At 37.4% G+C, this 19,114-nt stretch overlaps 1 protein-coding gene across 3 annotated transcripts; it reads right to left on the bottom strand.

Annotated features, from left to right (window-relative positions):
- Positions 1 to 291: 291 nt before the first annotated feature.
- LOC122659790 (probable E3 ubiquitin-protein ligase ARI2) lies at positions 292 to 12,007 on the bottom strand. Of its 3 annotated transcripts, none has more exons than XM_043854925.1 (7): positions 11,609 to 12,007; positions 10,702 to 10,734; positions 10,304 to 10,583; positions 9,102 to 9,582; positions 1,134 to 1,682; positions 880 to 1,052; positions 292 to 772 (listed from the first exon to the last, which is right to left on the bottom strand). In XM_043854925.1, exons 1-7 carry the CDS (start codon positions 11,726 to 11,728, stop codon positions 627 to 629), a joined length of 1,782 nt encoding a protein of 593 aa, XP_043710860.1. In that variant the 5' UTR covers positions 11,729 to 12,007; the 3' UTR covers positions 292 to 626. The 3 variants fall into 3 exon arrangements, with proteins under 3 accessions (XP_043710860.1, XP_043710862.1, XP_043710861.1); XM_043854927.1 differs by having other exon boundaries at positions 292 to 760; positions 886 to 1,052; XM_043854926.1 differs by having other exon boundaries at positions 886 to 1,052; positions 11,609 to 12,006.
- Positions 12,008 to 19,114: the final 7,107 nt, after the last annotated feature.

Below are 19,114 nucleotides of genomic sequence, written 5' to 3'. Positions count from 1 at the left end.
TTCCTTTCCCTCATTTGCCACAATCAAATGCATGAATTCTCAGATCTCCAGTAAAAAAGTTAATGAAAATGAAATGAGAATCTTTCCCAGCACGAAAATATTCAACTTCTAATCACCTCAGAAAGAAAGATTTAATCAGAAACAAAAGAGAACTCGCAAAGAATGAAAGTAGTTCAATCTAGTATTGTCCATATTCTGGCTTTGATATTTGTGGTGGCTTCCTGCAGTTCATTGGAACATATTGATTGGGTTGAGATTTGAGAAAAACAATAGTATGCCATATGGACTGAATGAGTGTTTAAAAGAGCTGCTTAGTATATTAATTCAAGCCTTTCTTCCCAAAAAAAAAAAGTATATTAATTCAAGCCTTTGGCAGATGATATTAGGATATATGTAACAGTTATGCACATGTGCCTGAACTGAGAATGCATGTACAGAATAATGATTGAGTAGATAACAAAAGAAAGGCTTTAAATCACCTATTATGGGGTGGATCAATGGACAGGCTGGATTAAGACAAAAAGGGAACAATGGAATGCCTTGGGATTGGAGCAGAGACCAAAATGGTGTATTCTTTCAAGTTAGAGCTGTACACTTCAAGTATGCAGAGACAGGCCGTAACTAAATTAGCTCTTGTCAATCACCTCCGCAGGCAAGTTGAGATCAAGGAGGACATCTCCAAGAACTTTTCTAGCACGTTTCCGAGAAGAGCATCCACTTCCATTTAAATTTGGGGAGCTAGAGGAAGGCCAACCAGGTTCTGTTGTTCCACCTATATATTGCATGTGTCAGTAGCTTTTGAAAGTAATGTTGAATTATTTAAATGTCACATCAAGGTCAAAGAAGAGCAGTAATTAGGTTTTGCAAAAGCCTGAATACCTGTTCCTTGCATGCTGGAATCTGGTCGCAGCAAGGTACCACTATCATCAGTCTTGGAATTCCGACAAGGAGAAAGTTCTGATGCCTTCTCAACACCCTTCGACAGGTAAGGAGCTATATTATGGATTGTTGACTGGAGGCATCCCAATAAATCATTCTCTATGCATTCATACCTGCTAATGAACTCAGCGTGACCAACTGTATTTTCATAAATGAAAAAACCACTGAAAAGGCTTTAAAATGCTAACACTCACATTTTCTTACAGAGTTTATCAATGATGACAGAGAGATTGATGACTTTCATCCTTGTCTCCATGACTTTTTCCTCAGCATACAAATCAAAGGGTTCCTCTAGACACTTAGAGAGTTTCTCTACATTTCCTTCGAGCTGCTGTTGTTGGTCCTCAAATAAGTTCTGTTTCAATTCCCTTTCCTCCTTTGACATCTCACCCTGGAAGATGTCATCCCCAAACATGTAAAATGCAAATGGATATGAATATGAAAGCACCCGTCTTGATCTAAAGAGTCTGTTAAGTCCATTTGTTATCCAAGTGAAATCTTTCAGAGTTGATTCCCTCCTTTCCAAAATTGTGATCTTAGCCTCTATAGTTTCCTTAAGCTTGGTCTCAAGGTTAGAGGAATCTGTGTGAGCTTTATATCGGTTGTGATAGTGCATGTATCGATATAAGTCTCGTTTGGCACGCTCAGCTTTCTTCTCATGGTCTTCTTTGTACCGCCCACAACTGTGACCAGTAATAGTTGACCATGTGTGATCCCGGCCAGTAGCTCCACCACACAGCCAACTGCATCAAGACAGGAAAAAAAATCTCACAGGTCAGCTTATATCATTTCAGGCAATTATAAACCGACTAATTAAAGCAAGATAAGCACTGAAATGTCATGCTTGCAGCTGCAGGAAGTCCATAATGAGGATGAAACAACTCCAAGATAAATCAATAACCCAGTCCAGACTAGAAGAACTATTAGGGACTAGCATAACCATGATCACCAAAATAGAGAAATAGAAGACAGTTTAGGGAGAAAATTGAGAACTTGAAGCAGAAAGATCAGATAGGACTCCTTTACTGGTCAAGTGCCCCACTCTACTAGTTGAATATGTCAGAAGAAAATCTTAGAAAACAGAGAACAAGTATGGCCTGAAAAATCAACTCCTAACGCTACTAGAGAACAGAGTAGCAGAACTAGAACTAGTACTCTAGCTAATAATTCTCAGTACTTGAAACCAGAAATCGATAGATCAGATAATCAGAAACTAGTATGCCACATTGAAGCCAAATCTGATCAGTAGCCTGAGAAATATTGAAGAATGCAACCAAATTGGATGGAAAACAGGGGTGCAGCAGGTATATGGAGATTAGAATAAACTGACCTGTTATCAGAGAGAATAAGAAGACAGCAGAATAGAAGATAGAAAAGGCCAGGAATCCACCTGACAGCCCTACATGTAGCATTACATGTGGACAAATAATGCAGAGGATGTAATAAAAAAACATTCCACCAACATATGGCAACAATAATCAGCATCGCGAATGATGAGCATCACAACAAATCCCATAATCAAGATCGGCTGCAAATAATCTTCAATAAAAAAAATATCCAATCTCCCCACGGTAGCAAATAATTTCATGCAAGTACCTATCTTCAAAAAATGTCAAATCCCAAACTGATGCAAAGTGGGGCTCACCAAAGTAAAAAAAAATTTACAAATATTCAAGCTCAATGGCAATTCTGTAATAATTAATGCAATCCCAGGTTCAAATACCTTGTTTGGGCTTGCTATGGGCCCACCTAAGTGCTTGAACAAGTCAATGTGTAATGGCAGTGGCAATCTCGTAGTTGAATCAAAGTACATACCCCAATTAAGAAGGTAATGGCATTGTGGTAACTAACCAAAATTTTATTTAAGGGGAATTTAGTAGGATAAAAAGGACAGGACACGAGGGATTTGTAATTAAAAAATAAGGACGGCATTGGCAATAAAAAAAATTATGATATGAACTAAATTATAAAAAAAGTCATGGATATTATTGGGAATAAGAATAAGTCAAAGTAAGAAATAACGAAGGAAGAGGTCATCTTCTTCCTTCCGAAAAACCAGAACCAGGGCGGAAACCTTGTATTGATGGGGATGTGAGATCTCTCTCACTTGGTTTTGGGTAAAGATAAAATTCAGGCATAGCTCATTCAAACCATACGAAGAATCAAAGAAGCCAGCAGAAAAATCGAATCACTTGCGGGAGCTTGCAGAAAGGCAGCAACAGGCATGGCGCATGATATCATCGGAGAACCCTATCAGATAGCAGATTCAAAGCAACAAACCCATATGAAGTCAGTAGCATATGACCAGCAACAAACACAACAGCAGTGGGTATCAATCCTTATCTGCAGTGCAAATCATCAAATCAGCAGGCTTCACACAACCTGTCAACTTGCAGACGAACAATCCATAACAGAGACCAAGTAGCAACTGAGAACTCCAGCAGAGCAAATCATCAAACCATACGACAGGCCAGAAAATTGATTCAGGCAGTAGAATACTTCAACTATAAGGTATGATTCACATACATCAAATTTCATCGAAACCCATACATAATCCTAGCTCCTTTTCTTCTTCTATGAACTAGGGTTTCGCACGGCCCGAAGTTGGATTCGACCCTCAATTCAGATTCTAGAATTTTCAATTTAAGTGGTGAGCCTATTGACCCGGGTTAGTGGGTCCTCTTTGAGCGGGGATTGGCTCTTCGGTTTTTGGTTGGGCTGGCGCTTTGTTCTTTGGTGTGCTTTTTGGTTGGGCTTAGGCCTTTGTGTCCTTGCCTTTTAGTAGGGCTTAGTGTTGGCTTTGCTTGTATCTCCTCCCCCCCTCTTTTTTTTCTCCCCCCTTTGGTAATTGAATTATTTATCCATCCAAAAAAAAACTAGGGTTTCCTTCTTCAAAAAAGAAACTTAAAATGACTCTCAAAACGGCAATTACGGAGAGACTCAGGTACTTGGTTATTGCTCTGATACCATGTGACAAACCCAAGATCAGTAACCAGCACCTGCAATAGAAGAGAAAGAGAGAGAAAAGAGGAGGGGAGAGAGACGGCAGAAAGAGAATGTGCCGAGAACCATGATAGGTTCAGCTTAGGATCTATCGTGGTCTCTTCCCCTTTATTTCTAATCTGAACAATTTACAAGCATAGCATAGTCTGAATAGGAAACATAATCTGAATAGGAAACTAACTTAAGATAGGAAAACAACTAACTACTAACTCCTAACAACCAAAGATTTAAAGTAATAAAGGAAACCACGATAGGGACACTCCCCCTATCGTGGTACATATCTGAACAAACCTATTGTGTCTCTTCAATGGAGCACCAGCCTTGGGGTGAATGAAGTGCAACCAAGGTGGTGAAACATTGGATGGTGGATGGTGGATGGTGAAGCCTTACCTGGGTCTTGGTGGTGAAACCACCATATCCTTCTCTTTCCCCTCTCTCTCTCCTTCCTACTCTTCTTCCTTTGTTCCTCTAATTCCTTGCCTTGGTTCGCCTAGATGCCACGACAACTATGCCTGCGGTACAATGTCTTTTTCGCTATTTTGATTCCTATGTTGATCTACTCATTTCAGTCCTTTCCAAACATTGGATCACGCTGGAATTTACCTTTCCCTTCCTCTCTACTGCATTTGACCCAAATCTTGAGTCCATTTGAATGGTGAGTTAAGAGTTATTCAAGTTCCCTTCACTTACTATTTTCAGGTTTCCTCTACTTTCTATAAAGTTCACATTTATTCCTCCCTATCCAACCACACAATTGTGTTGATATTTGAGCCACATATTCCCTTGTTAGGACCTTCCTTCGATCAGCTTTTAAGCCCCATGGCTGGCTGGTTATTGAGTTATTGTCACTTCCCTATTATGTCCTTTTGTTTCTTAAACATGGACTACTGTGATTCTGTCATGAGGTTATTGTTGTTCTCTAAATCTTATTTAGTTTACCTAGAACACATCAAGGGCCAAGATGCAAAAGTAACTAAATACATCATGTGCTAATAACATAATGCTGTTATAATGCAGTGCTAATCCAGAACCAGGGGATTCCAATGAAAGATAGCTTGCAAACAGATAGTAGGAAAAGGAATAAGAACTAGAAGAGAAAAGTGAGTGAGTAACTCAACCAAAATATATCTGATATGCATAATATTCTGGTCGATTTCTCTAATCAGTCAGCATAACACGTCTGCAAAAGATAAACTAAATCTGAGGGACAAATTTAGAGTTACGAAACAAACCTACTGGAGAAAGGAAAGCTAGAAAGCTGCAGAATCAATGGACAGATTCGGTGATGCAGGTCAAAGGTACTTAAAGAAGTACCAAAGGAAGCAAAAAAAAAAAAAAAAAAAGAGTCTTGAGTCACTCAGTGACTTAGTTGAGTTTACTAAGTCCTAAACATGGTTGTGGGACTGGTTCACCCACTTTTGGGTCAGCTATGAACCAGCAGCAGTATTCCCAGTAGGGGATACATTTTTAAGTAGTTTATTAGAGTAGCTACTCCTTATTGTTACTTGTTATAGTTGAGTCCCACCTGTTGGGACTCTTAATCTTATCCTTTATTTGTTAGTTTAAGTTGTTTAAGGCACCCTAAAAGGGAGAACGATCAAGGGGTTTCCTATTGTTGTTTTGCTTTGGTTTTTAACCTGTTAGTACCTATTTCCTATTGGCTGAAAGGTTTTCCTAAGGCCTATATGATTCAGGTCTACTAGTAGTCTATTTAAGCATTTGTAAGGCTCAAAGAGCCTACTGTTTTTTGAATAAAAAGAATGGCTTGTAGCCTCCATCGAATTCTGTGGTGATCCAGATTCAAGTTAATATAGAGCTGGATGACGAAGGACCTAGCCTCAGACAGGATCTTCTTGAATAAAGTTTAATACTGATTTGGTCTTCAAAAAAACTGGGCAACAATTGAAGAACTTGTAGCAGGTCGCACAATGAAATCTATTGAAATAGAAACAAAGAAGAAAATAGAAAATAGAGAAGAAGGATAGGATTGGATTGAGTATCCCACTCTCTCCCGGGTCTCTCACCCATGGCCTCTCACCGGACCCGTCTCTCACAACCATTAATGGCTCTAACCAAGCTCATTCTTTTTTTCTCAAACTCGACTTGGCTGCTTATCAGCCTGTTCCTTTATTTATAATTCTAACTGATTACATCAGAGGTCTCAAAACAAAAATCCAATTAACTCCCAGTCCTAATCTAGAAAATAACTACAATGATAAACTTCTAAAACCCCATGCAAGGCAGCAACCTTCTTGGATTCAAAGTACTCCATGCAAACTGTTATGGGCCCACAAAATCTGGGTAGATAAATAAAGAAAATAATCCTAAATTATTTTTAGTTGGCCATGGGGCCCACATGAGATCAGTTTGAAGACTCCATGGTACATATCCTTTCTTTTTCCATCTTCTTCTTCAGTTCCTAAATCAGTTATTTATATCAGTTTTGTTTCAATTCAAGTCTCGTTTCAGAGATATATTCTGTAGTTCCTGCTTGGTATTTACTGATTAATATCACTATTATTTCATCTTCTGGAATCTGTTTTAAGATCAGTACAGTATTGGTGTCGGATTCTGTCCAAGTTGAACTTTCCTTGTTCAACTAGGATTCTTTAATACCTAGTAATCAGATCATCAGATTCTGTTAATATTTTACCAGAGTATTCCTCTCTGTTAATAGATCCTTCGATCTGTTTTTAGACCAAATCTGACCATTGGTTACTGGTTTATAAGAATCCCTTGAAATAACGTCCAACGATTCTGTTAAAGTAATCTTTGTTGTGGTAGGATTTAATCAAAGCTTAGAATCTGTCCATTAGATTAAGCTTCGGTTTTCATATCTTGTTTATCTCTATTAAACAAGCTTCCGAACAGAGTTTTGTTCAAATCTGAGTTTCTGATTTTTGTTTGGTGGGATATTTCTTGAATTTTGGAAATTTTCTCAAGTCTATCATTCTGGTTTGTTAAGGGTTTCTGAAACCTACTTGTTAGGTGGATCTAACCCCATCAGTTAGAGAAGAAGTAAATAATTAGAATAAGAACAGAAGAGAAGAAGAAAAAGGAAAGATCGCACCTGCTAAAAGCAGATCAAGAAGGAAGAAATCAGGTCTAGGATACCAATCCCGTATGCCACTGCTCAACAACACCAAAACTGGAAGGAAAAAAAACTCAAGTTTCTTGACTCAAAACATCCTTAATTGATGAAGGTGTATAATATATATAAAGATCTTCTGATGTGGATCCAGGGTTCGATTGCTTATGGGCCCACCCGATCAATACACAACTCGAGTTTTAAAAAAAAGAAAAACCTCAAATTTCTTTACTCAAAACATCCTTAATTGATGGAGGTGTATAACATATAAAAAGATCTGATGCGGATACAGGGTTCGATCGCTTATGGGCCCACCTGATCAATACACAACTCAAGTAGTCAAGTGGATGGCAATTCTGGAAATTAATGAAGGCACACTTACAAAGGAAAGATGCAATTCATGGGTGATAACAAAGTTGTATGTAAAGGACAAACTAGGAATAGAAGTTAAATAAGGACAAAGGAGAATAAGATAAGAAAAGGGGGGGGGGGGAATTATGTTAAATTGAAATAAAATAACAAAGGGATAAGAAATCATAGAGAAGAAGGTTGTCTTCTACCTTACGACTCAACAGAACCAGTGGAGGACATAATCTGCTTGCAATGGCTATGGATCTCCAACCAGGGCTTCAATTGCTTTGGGAATTTAAGGATAAGCTCATGGATTCCTGCTCTCTATCAACTCCAAACAACAGAAACCCCAAAGACCAAGTAATATTTTAGTATTAAATTCCTGAAATCAGAAGGGGCGATAGGTATAGATCTGGTTATTGTTCAGGTTAGTCTCACACAGCAGGGATACTCTTTGAAGATGAAATCCATGGGGTTGGCACGCCTATTGATTGGAAAACGTATTCCCAGAATATTAAACTCAGCAGATCAAGGATGAAAGAAATTGATGAACTTGACTTCTTTCAGTCCAGTAAATCGGCAGTAACAGGCAAGTGAAAACTATGACAGAAATACAAGGAACAGCAAAAAAAGAAAGAGAGAAGAATAATAATGAAGCAGGAGAAGTAAGGAGAGAGTTGAGAGAGATTTAAAGAGAAGAAGACTTGAAGAAGAGAGGGAGAAGATGAGAGCACATGCTCAAAATTGGTAATCCGCAGGTAAAACCATCTTTAAAATTCAATTCAGTCCAAATCTTGCGTAGGTTACAATCTTCTTTTTAAAGAAGCAAATAAAGACTCCTAATAGTAATCTAAAACTGAAATAAAAATCCTAATCCTTATCTAAAACTGAAATTAAATTTTAAATAGACTTTGAAACCAAATAGGCAAATACTACTAACGTCTCCTAATTCTAATAAAGAAAGAAAAAAATTGCAAAAATTACAAAAATAACTCAAAGTCCCTATATCCTACTGGACCCAACAATCAATTGGACCCAGTTCATCTCCATCTGGGTTTCCCAACGGGTTTGGACTGGTCCAAGGAATTACTCCTGCATCACCTTCTAAAATACTAAATTGATTCATAAAAAAGGATTCCTAATCACTCTCTTATACTGACTTAAAGTAAATAGACTCAAAACAGAACTCTTAAAAGCCCTAATCTAACTCAAACACTCAATTATTAATTGTGTACTAACTTTACCCGCATTTTTTGGGCTTAATCAGGCACACTAAAATGAAACCCTAGAAAATAAAAGGCCTAACCTATAATACAACTACACAAAGCTTAATTTCAACCCATTGGACTGCCACCAACACGTTATGGACCTCCCAAGCTTGCATCTAAGCCTTCATATGGGATCAATGTCTAATGTAATCGTAGTTCTAGGTATCGGTATCATATTGGCGTATTGGCCACGTATCAGTATCGCAGAGCCTGATACCGATAAGGATTGGTTGAATTGGGAAAAAAGTAGTTCACTTTTGAAATTGCAACAGATATGGCCCAATTCCAGTCAATCCGTATCAATATCGGACATCAATACCGATACCTATAACCTTGAATGTAACTGCAACACATAATACCACAGTTGAAAGGACAAATTTTGTAGCAGAGAAGCATTGAGCAACCTAATACAAGCATAACATTGAAACAACAGCCACCATAAGAACTCTTACCAAAATGCTTGTCCACATATACAGCTGACTAGGTTGCAACCACCATTCTTTTCCACTGGCTTGTGACACTTTGGACAAGGCTTTGTGTTGACTGTAATCCAATTAACGGTCTCCGATTCATCTTTACATTTCTTAGTCCAAAGCTCCCACATCAGACATGAACAAGGTGAGTGTGCTTCAGAAGAGCAACTGAAGCAGAACTGTAATCCGCAAGTACATTCTACCTCACAAAATTTATCATCCTCAACACGTATAGCATTACCACAATGCGGAACACTAGGGCACCATTTTACTTTTCTGTTATCCTCAATATATGACTCTAGAAGAAACCGTTCAAATTTCTCTGCCAGATCAGGATGCCTTGCACTCACTAGATTTCTGACAATGGCTTCATCACATATGGCATTGCACTTGTGCGCCATGCACCTAATGCGTCTGCTTTGACCCTCATTGATCTTCACAATAAAATGCCCAGTCCAGCCTACACAAGAAATGCATACAAATGATGAAATCTGTATTTTTAAGGCATGTTGGAGGGAAATGTAGAATAATATTTTACAGGAAACCAGTGAGTTAATGCTTTTGTTAAAATGTCAATTTCCTTACATATTGTAAATAGAAGGACAAGAAATTATTTATACAGCCCTCCATTTTTGAGACATGTGGAGGCCGATGCAATCAATCCAAGAGTTGGATAGACAAAGAAACCCTTATTGCCCATGTCAAATTTCATGGCCCACCAAGCGGATTTCCTTCCATGTACTTTCAGCCATCAAACTAGTGGAAGCTAATGTGTTAATTCTAGGATAGATAGAGAAACAATGTGGATTGGTCGTCTACAGATTTTAAAGCCAAATTCAATCATAGGCTGACCATGTATTGAATGTTTTCCCTTGTAACTATTTTTTAACTGAAATTTAACAGTTGATTGAGATGAAGGAAACTCAATCTCTAGTTAAATTACCATTGCATAATTACAAATCTATCGGTTATTACAATATTTCCAGCATGTATCTTTGACAGGCCACTACAACACAGAAGAGGTAGTCCTGAGTTGCTATGGATTTCAAAATATAGGGAGGCAGACAATACCAATGCACATATATCCATGAACAGATATGCTGATAGTTTATAGAAGGAATGAAAAGAAATCTTTGCTATGAAATAATTTGTAAATTGGGTAAAAGAAACCACAAACTTACAACCGTTGCAGAAGCAGTGGCCACAGTCCATTGTCGTAACCTCATTGGCAGGAATATCATCCATGCATATGTTGCACATTATTGTCGATGAGTACTGCAATGAGGAATGATCTTTCCGTTCAACTACACTGACACCTGCTTCAGCAAATAATTGTTCTTTCCCCTTCTCTACAAGTACTGCAAACAGCTTCTCAACATCCCAACAGTGATAAATAAGTAGAGTCCGTGCATGTTGCTCGCTCAGTTTTAGCAAGTCCATTACCCTACGCAAATCTTCTCTCTGCATAGATTTAAACTGGTATTTTAAACCTCCCTCAGACATAAGTAAGATTTACATAGGAAAATGGTTTTGATCATGAAAATTATATCCATAAGATTAATTGCAGTGAGGAATATACCTGTGCAATCAAAAGGGATTCTTTCGTGATCACCTGCAATAAGACAATGTCAAATTAACAAAGTCAATAACAAGAAAACTCATAGAAGCTCTAGTTTGATCCAAAATATATTCTTCAATGCTCAAGTCAGCTAAGAAACTACAAAAGAAACTAAAAAATCTTACTACCGTGTCTCATATAGACATTTCAGGTTGAGTTCTCTCACAACAGTAAAGCAATGTCTTCCACAGATGGCTTTCTCTGGCAAGGCAAATGCAGTGGGCTCGTTTGTACTTGTTGGACTTCCTATTCTGGCCACCTATTTTAACTAACTCTTGAGGAAGAGGTTCCTAGTTTGGAACAACTTTTGCATGAATAATCACCAAAGAGAAAAAAACATAGTTTTGCCGACTGCTTTCAACTCAATTTATTCTGTAACTTAATAACGTAAAGAAAATAACATTCCTAGAGCTGGAGCTAACCCTATGAGTTAAGGAACCTCACCTAAAAAAAATCGAAATTTTAACCAAAGAGTCCTAAATGTCTTAGTCATCAGAATCCTTCCCTAACGAACCATTCTGTGACAACTATCGACGATAATCAAAATTTTACTTACCAAAGAGTCCTAAATGTCTTTTCAGCAGAATCCTTCCCTAAGGAATCATTCTGGGACAACTATCGACGACAATCAAAACTAGCTCAATCCCCAATATTTATACATATCGCTGAAAAACAAGAAAGCGAACCTATTCTATTATCAAAATTGGACATATCGGAAATTAAGCCAATTCTCATTCAAAACAACTCCAGTTCCTAAGAAAAAAAGCACGAGGAACAAAGCAAAAGCCAAAAATCATGGAAATTCCCAGCCAATCGAACAGAATTACGATCCTCTACCAAAAGGAAGAACTGATAAAATAAATCTTACCTGACTAGTAGGGACACTCTTAGGCTGCCAGTGAGTATCATCTTCGTCATTCTCCAGCCCCTCGAGTGCATCACGATCAGAATAATAATCCTCTTCGTCACTGCTCATGTAATCCTCCATCGAAGCGAATCCAGATAAAGGAAAAGAAAACTATCGAACAATAAGCGACGGGAGGGGGGATATTCACGATTAGACTATTCAGAGAGATCAGATTACAGAAAACGAGCAAATTTTGGGGACGATCGCAGCAGATTCTTGTAGGTTTCCCGGGTAGAAGAAGAAAAAAAGAGGGGAGAACTTGCAGAGAAAGTAAAAGTAACTAAAAAAGCTCTGAAAAGAGTAGCTTCTCTTCGTCGACGAGGGGGGTTGGGGTGAGAGACAAACGCAGAGAAATAATAAATGTAAATTATTGGACAAAAGTTCGCTTCCGTGGTGACAAAAATTCGCTAATTGGGCGGTGCAGTTATTTAAGGAATTATGGCTACATAAATACTTTGGAAGGCCCTAAATACCCTTCTATTCATGATTTTGATTCCATTTAACTCCCCAAGCATTGATTGTATGGCACACTTGCATCCCAACTTCCCAACCCATTTTTGTTAGTCACCAAAGTGATGAAGTGAGAAATTGTATGGTAAGTCCGGTTTGATTTTCTTCTTTGTTTTTTTTGTTGAATGAATTGGGCATTTGGTATACTTTTGGTCCACATTTGAGAAACACCAATCTCTGCATGTAAGAAACGCTTCTGGCAAAATGACAAAGAAACACCAACTTCACTTAAGTGAGTGAGGGTTATTTTTGGCATTTGGCAACAAAACATAACAAAATCCCCATTTCCATATCTTTCTATCATATCCATTCTCTGGAGAATGAAGGTGTGAAGAGAAAGGCCGTTGTCTTCTGCTCAATACGAAGAGAAGGAGGACGATTGCTGCAACTCTCGAAGACTTCTCTTGTCTTTCCCCTTTCTTTAAACCATAGGGTTTCACAAACAAAATTGATAGCCGCTGCAACTTGGAGAATGAAGGTGACAAGAGAAGAGCCCTTCCCCTTTCTTTATTGTTGTTATCTTTTCCATTATCTAGTCACAAACTTGCATAGCTTTGGTTGGCTCTCTAATGGGTTCTTTTCTCTCATTTTGTAAAAAATATTTTACTAATTTTGTGATGGGGTTCTCTTCTCTCAAGCCCCTTAGAATAGGCTAGCTAAGCGTATCTAGAGAATAGAGGATTTCAATAGATGATGCTCATAAAAGCGTTTTCAAACAATCAAAGCAGTCGGAGTATCTTTGTTTGCATTTTATTTTTTTCAGATGGACAAAAGCTCTGTTTGAAGAGGAGTGTTGTGAATGGGTTTATTAGAGCTCTTGTAGGTTTCAGAAACTTTTTTTTTCAGTGTTACCATACAGGTTTCTATTTCTTCTTAGTTGCAAAAACATTCTTTTTTTCAGTGTTACCATACAACATTTCAAGACCCAGAAACACTAAAAAAAAAAACAAAAATACATAAAACTATACCAGACCAAGAAACACTCAAAAAACATAAAAACGTAAGAGTTAGTCAATGCCTTTGTTTGGTAGCCCAGTAACAATGCTTCTTTGACCCCTTGGAGAAGACCCCTCCCTGGATTTTGTCCCAAACTCACCTCCTGTCATACAATGGTCCAACCCAACAAAGATAATCTGATTTTGAAAAATAATACAAGTCCAACCTGCTTCTTAACAATAGAATTAAAACTACCAACCAGCAAATAAGATGATTGGATGATTAATGGCAGGCAAGTCTGAAATATCCAAAAAATAAAAGTCATTAGACTGATAAGAACAAAGGGGAGAAACATCAAAGAATGTGAATAATCGAAGATTACTATCCATCAGGAAATATTCTAGCTACAACATTATAATCAAAAGGAAAATTATTTGAGGTAAGGGTTAAAAGAGGTTTTTTAATAAGGGAAAAAGATTGTCATGACTCTAGTGTGCAGATTCCTATGCACATCCCCCTATGGACTCTATGTAAGAGTGTGGCCAGTTGGCTTCATTCATCCATGTATGGCAAGAGAATATTGACCAAGATCAGAGGTAGGAGATTTAGGAATCGGGTAGAGGCGATTGAGGGTTACTTTAAATAATGTTTCCTATAAATGGGTAATATATTGGAATAAATCTCTTTGGGTTTGATAGAAACCCTAGAAGAAAGCCACACAGAGCCCTAGAACACGATGAATCAATGAGTATAACAAGATTAGAGCATACTTTGCACCTATGTATGTTAAAGAAGACCTCGTAGAGTTTCCTTACGATGAACATGATCTAACTTTTAGTTTGGATCTTCCACAGTCTTCTTCTTCCATTAGCACCTCTCTGTATTTTTATAGGAAGAACAAAGAATGAGACCAAAAAGACTGCAGAGACCCTAATCATATATTTATAATACGAAAACTCTAATCCTTATCCACCCCTCCACAATAAAAATGATTAGAATATTCCCATTAACCTTAAAGTGCTCCCAAATTATATGCCCATGGACCCACACCAATAGATAGTGTATAATTTATTAAGCCCACCAAAAAATCTAACATATAATCCCAAGTATATCATACAATTCTTGCTAAATGCATGAATTAATAGTGCTATATCCACCTCGAGTATATCATACAATTTTTACCGGGCAATGAAAAGAAACGAGATTTGTTTGTTGAGATTGATATGGCAAGTCAGCCTATGAAGGTTTGTCAATACCGGAACATTTTTTAGGTATAGATGTTTGATAGGATATACCTTTGCTTGGAAAAATGTTTTGTGCTAAAAGGGGGGAAAAAAATTACTTCTTTTTTACCTATCTTGATTATAATAAGATTTTTTCTCATAAAAAATAAGTTACATTCACATTAATTACTAATCGCAAATTAAATAATTAGATTAGGGTGGGGCGGACCAGTGAGCTCCCATATCCATTTACGATCCAACGGCCAATAGGTCCTAAACTTTTCCATTCTCTTTTGTTTTTTTTTTTTTTTTCAGTTTTTGAGTTTTGATACGAAAGGAGAGAAGAAAACAAAAAAAGAGCTGGACAAGGTAACCAAACAATTATACCCATCCACGTGTCACACATGCATGTAACCGGTCCTTTATCCGGTGTAATTATATCCAAGGATTTATATAAATCTAAAGTCATCATTGGCCTTTTCATAAAAAAGAAAAAGTCATCATTGGCCAATTTGGCCATAACCTTTGCAATATAATTTTTTTTTTTTTGTAATAATAAAACTTAGGGGGAAGTTTTCATGCACGGCCATGTAAGTATGCTTGATCGTGTCCCCTCTCACAAAGAGTTGGAAAAATCATAAACCTCCATCCATTAATTAATGCCTTGAAATTCCTACCCTCTCACATATACGGCTTACACAATCGTGTATAAAAACTTTCCCCTAAAACTTATTTATTGAATGGATAAGTGATTACAAAGTATTTTGATACACAAAAGAATGCCTTTTTCATGAGGCAAAGTGAAGAAGTTAGAGAAAATAGATATGTTTGAGTGAGAGTTAGCAGAGAGTGGAATCCTAGAGATCATGCTTGTACGTTTCAAAAATTGTGGCACCAAATACCACGGCCATGGAACTTTAGGAATTGGCAAAAAAATTAGTCATCTCCTTGTTGTCACACCAAATTTCGCCTATAACTAGTTTAAGTCTTGCCGCATGGTCCAAGCCTTTTTCCAAACGATAAGCTTCAGATTCCAATTCTGTGGTTGTTTCCAAAAAACCTAGAGGGATCAAAACAATTTGTCATTCTAACAGAATGTAATATGTTGACCCCACTCTTTCTAGGACTGAGTTAGAATATCTTGCGCAAATCAAAATAGGGTGACTCAACACAGGAATAGATCTTAACATCGAAAGGGGAAGCCTAACAATAACATCTTGCTTAGTTACATAATCAGATATAGAATGGGATGGGGGATAAATCTTAATATTATTCAATCATTTGAAGCAGTTCTGAAGAATCCACACAGGGTCAAGTTTCACAGACATGTGAACTACCTTGTTCCAATGTTGCCAGATAAAATAACAAATAATAATAAACACAGAAAAAAAAAAAAAAAAGGGGCCACTTGAGAAGCGGTTTATCAAATTGTTTGTGAAACAAAAAGGAGATGCAAAGCTGTTCCAATGAGGGAGAGGAGATAAATTCAGTTCTTAAGCCCAAAAGACTTGCAGCCCAAATACACTTAGTCCAATCACACAATAAGAAAATGTGCCATGTGGTTTCAATATAAGAACCACAAAATACACATTCGGGGTCGACCAGTCTCCATTTCAAAAGAATAGCTTTAACCGGCACTCGTGCATGTAAAACACGCCTAAAAAATATTTAAACTTTGGATGGAATAGAAGTTTCCAAAGAAATCGCCACCATATTGAATTCTTAGAAATTTTTTGGAAACTTGTTAGAGGAATCCAAAAATTTAGCAACTAGTTGAGTAGAGAAGCTACCATCTTTGGTTAAAACACACAACCATCTGCCACTATTATTAGAAACATGCACATTAGCAATTGAGGAAGCATAAACATAAGGTACAATAGAATAAAGAGAAGAAAATTTCCAATTGTTCTCAATAAAAGAACACACAAGATCTGTAGGTCCCAAACCACCCAAAATGTGAGGAATGCTAAGACCAGGAGTATTGAGGATCCATGGGTCATACCAGAAAAAAGAAGAGTTACCATTACTAATAGTTCTAAAAACCATATTCTTAAGAGTGGGAGGGACATGAGCAATGCTATTCCAGGGCCAGGATCCTTTTTTTGACATGAAAAATATTAGGGTCTGTATGACAATATTTGTAATTAGATACCATATTAATCCCAACAAAAAAAGCATTAGGGTCAGTATGGCAATGTTCAAAAAAACAGTTTTTGTTGTTTTTTGTACTTATTTGGAACACAAATAAGACAAAACCTGTACGTGTCGTCCAATTTGTTTTATTTTTCTTTTATTGAACCGGTAAAAAAACAGATTTGGCACAAGTTTAAGTAACACCAAAAAGAGCTCCCAAAAAACAGAAACACAAATTGAAAGCAAAAAATGTGCACGATACAGACTCAATATTCACGAATCACCACCACCACCACCACCACAGAATAGAAGAACTTCTCTTAATATGCAATATATACAAGTTTCCTCTTCTTCTTTTTTTTTCTAGTGGAAAAAACAAATTTTTTTTCCAACTGTACCATGAAACACTGATACAGAATTACTCCAAAATCATAGAAACACAAAAAAAACTGTTTTTGACTCAGAAACAAATATTTTGGAACAAAAACATTGTCATACAGAGCCTAATGTCTCTTCCTTAAAGTACAAAGTCGATAATATCCTTACTATTCCCAATACCCTCTCAATACCATTGGAATGCCTCTCCCTTGACCGTTGTAGAAGGAAATCTATGAAATCTGTCCCTTTTTTATCCCCCAAATGATAGGAAGTTTTAAATGGGAAAAAGAACATTGCCTGGTCACATGGATCTTGTGCCTAGACATAGGAGCGTCCAAAATTACCATCTCTCTCTCCATAAAATAAAAAATCTCATCTATATTGATGTCCCTATGTGTACTCTCATTGGCCCCAGTATTAGTGCAGGGACAATGCGACCAGGCAACAATCTCTTATCCTTCTTCTCAATTATCCTTCACAATCTTTACTACCAAGCTACAACTTGTCTCACGTTTATATTGTGTATACCTGTCATATGAACCAACCTTTCTTTCAAGGTCACCAACCACTTTGACCCACATGTTCAAGCAGAACTCAGATGATTTGATGAAAGGATAGGCGCTATACACCTTGAAATAACCCCATGTCAAATTTTAGGTGCATTTGTTTATTTTTAAATTTTTTAAGTTAATCTCGATCTCAATCTCAATCTAGGATCAACGAATACTGTCATATCAATCTCAATATTTTGTGGGTTCTGGAGATCCCATCCCCCTGAAGTTCTCAACTCTAAATTGTGGCTAAGAGAATGAACGTGTTTGAAATCATATGGTGGCCTTTTTTAATTTAAGGTTATGTTTGGAATGATTTGTTGGAATGCATTATCGACCTAGGGATAATGCACCCTACCCTTATCCCCAAGTTCCACAAATAGGGGGGGGAAATGACCACCCTACCCCTGTCCGACCATACTGCCAGGGGTGGGTGGGGTCCACACCCCCCTACCAAGCTGCTGCCAACCCTACTATGACTAAGATCTTTTGTAACCTTTTTTTTGATAAGTTAATGCACTACTGCTTTTACACTGGAACATGTATATTGCAGAAAATGTTTCTGCCCATACAGGCCAAGCAAGCTCCTGCCAACCCTGCTGTGCCCATTGTATTCTGCACCCCTCCTTAGGTTATCTAAAATAAGCTACCTGCTATTCAAGACTGAATTAAGTATCCACTTATGCTTTATACCTAACACCCACACATCATAAAAAGGGAAAAGAAAAGAAAGAAAGGAAAGCATACTCTGTCTCATCTTTAAATATATCTCATGATCTTAATTGTTTGAACTTTGAACCTGAACCAGAGCCCAATCCACTTCCCTCCCCTCTCCCCCTCACTCCCAAAACACACCCTCCAAGAGAAAAAGGAAAGGAAGAAAACTGATCCTTCACAGGTCAAACTGAAGACTTGGTGGCAGAGGAGAGAAAATGTATTAATCTTATTGAATTTCCATCAGGAAGGTATAAATCATGTAAAATTTTGTTTGATCCTAATTAAACTCAGGTAGGAAAAAATTGCCCTACAGGCTAGGTTAAATATTGCCAAACCCTATATAAGGCTACTCCCTAGGGCTAAAATGTCATACATTTCGATGTACTGGATCATGATAGATTCCACCTATGAAATCACCTGTGCCTGAATGCTATTAACTGCTCATCCCAACTAGTTCAATTTAGAGGTGAAGAAAACATTTGAAAGAGGCTCCAATATTTAACTTGACCATGCATATTTTTGGCATAGGCAATTTCTTACTCGGTACATTTCAACATTTGAAAAGCGGAGTTCACATGGTTATGCACCATCTAACCTTAAATATTTTTGGCATAGGCAATCTATATTCTGGGATTAATTGGCTGGTCATTCTCCAGAAATTCACATTGCATTTGGTGCTAGATATCAGCCTTACAAGCTGATCCCAGGAACTGCCCAGCATTACTCTTCTTAAACTCCAGCATTATGTCATCCTTTCTTGTACTTTGAATAGTCAATGAATTATTTTAATGACCCCAAGTGGTGGCTTTCTATAAACTCAAGAAGGAATGAGTATATCAGGGAAGATCAATCTGAAATACATTGAAGAAGGATTAAAAATTTCAGTATCAGTATTCTTATCCTAATCTTCTTCACATATAGAAGGTGCATGTTACTGGAGTAGCACTAGCTGTTACATTGTGGTGCATATATTACTTACCCACAAAGGCTCTTCCAAACCAACATAGCTGCAGCACGTT

The sequence above is a fragment of the Telopea speciosissima genome, chromosome 4 (assembly GCF_018873765.1).
Source record: "Telopea speciosissima isolate NSW1024214 ecotype Mountain lineage chromosome 4, Tspe_v1, whole genome shotgun sequence".
Taxonomy (NCBI): Eukaryota; Viridiplantae; Streptophyta; class Magnoliopsida; order Proteales; family Proteaceae; genus Telopea; species Telopea speciosissima.
The sequence above is the reverse complement of the archived record's forward strand: the minus strand, read 5'-3'. Positions and strand labels throughout refer to the sequence as shown.

Excerpts from the sequence above, each read along its gene's own strand:
- LOC122659790 (XM_043854925.1), bottom strand. The coding sequence starts at position 11,728 with ATGGAGGATTACATGAGCAGTGACGAAGAGGATTATTATTCTGATCGT. Across the intron at positions 1,683-9,101 it reads ATATGTGGACAAGCATTTTG|TTGGCTGTGTGGTGGAGCTA; the intron begins GTAAGAGTTCTT and ends GTCTTGATGCAG. Across the intron at positions 773-879 it reads TTCCAGCATGCAAGGAACAG|GTGGAACAACAGAACCTGGT; the intron begins GTATTCAGGCTT and ends TGCAATATATAG.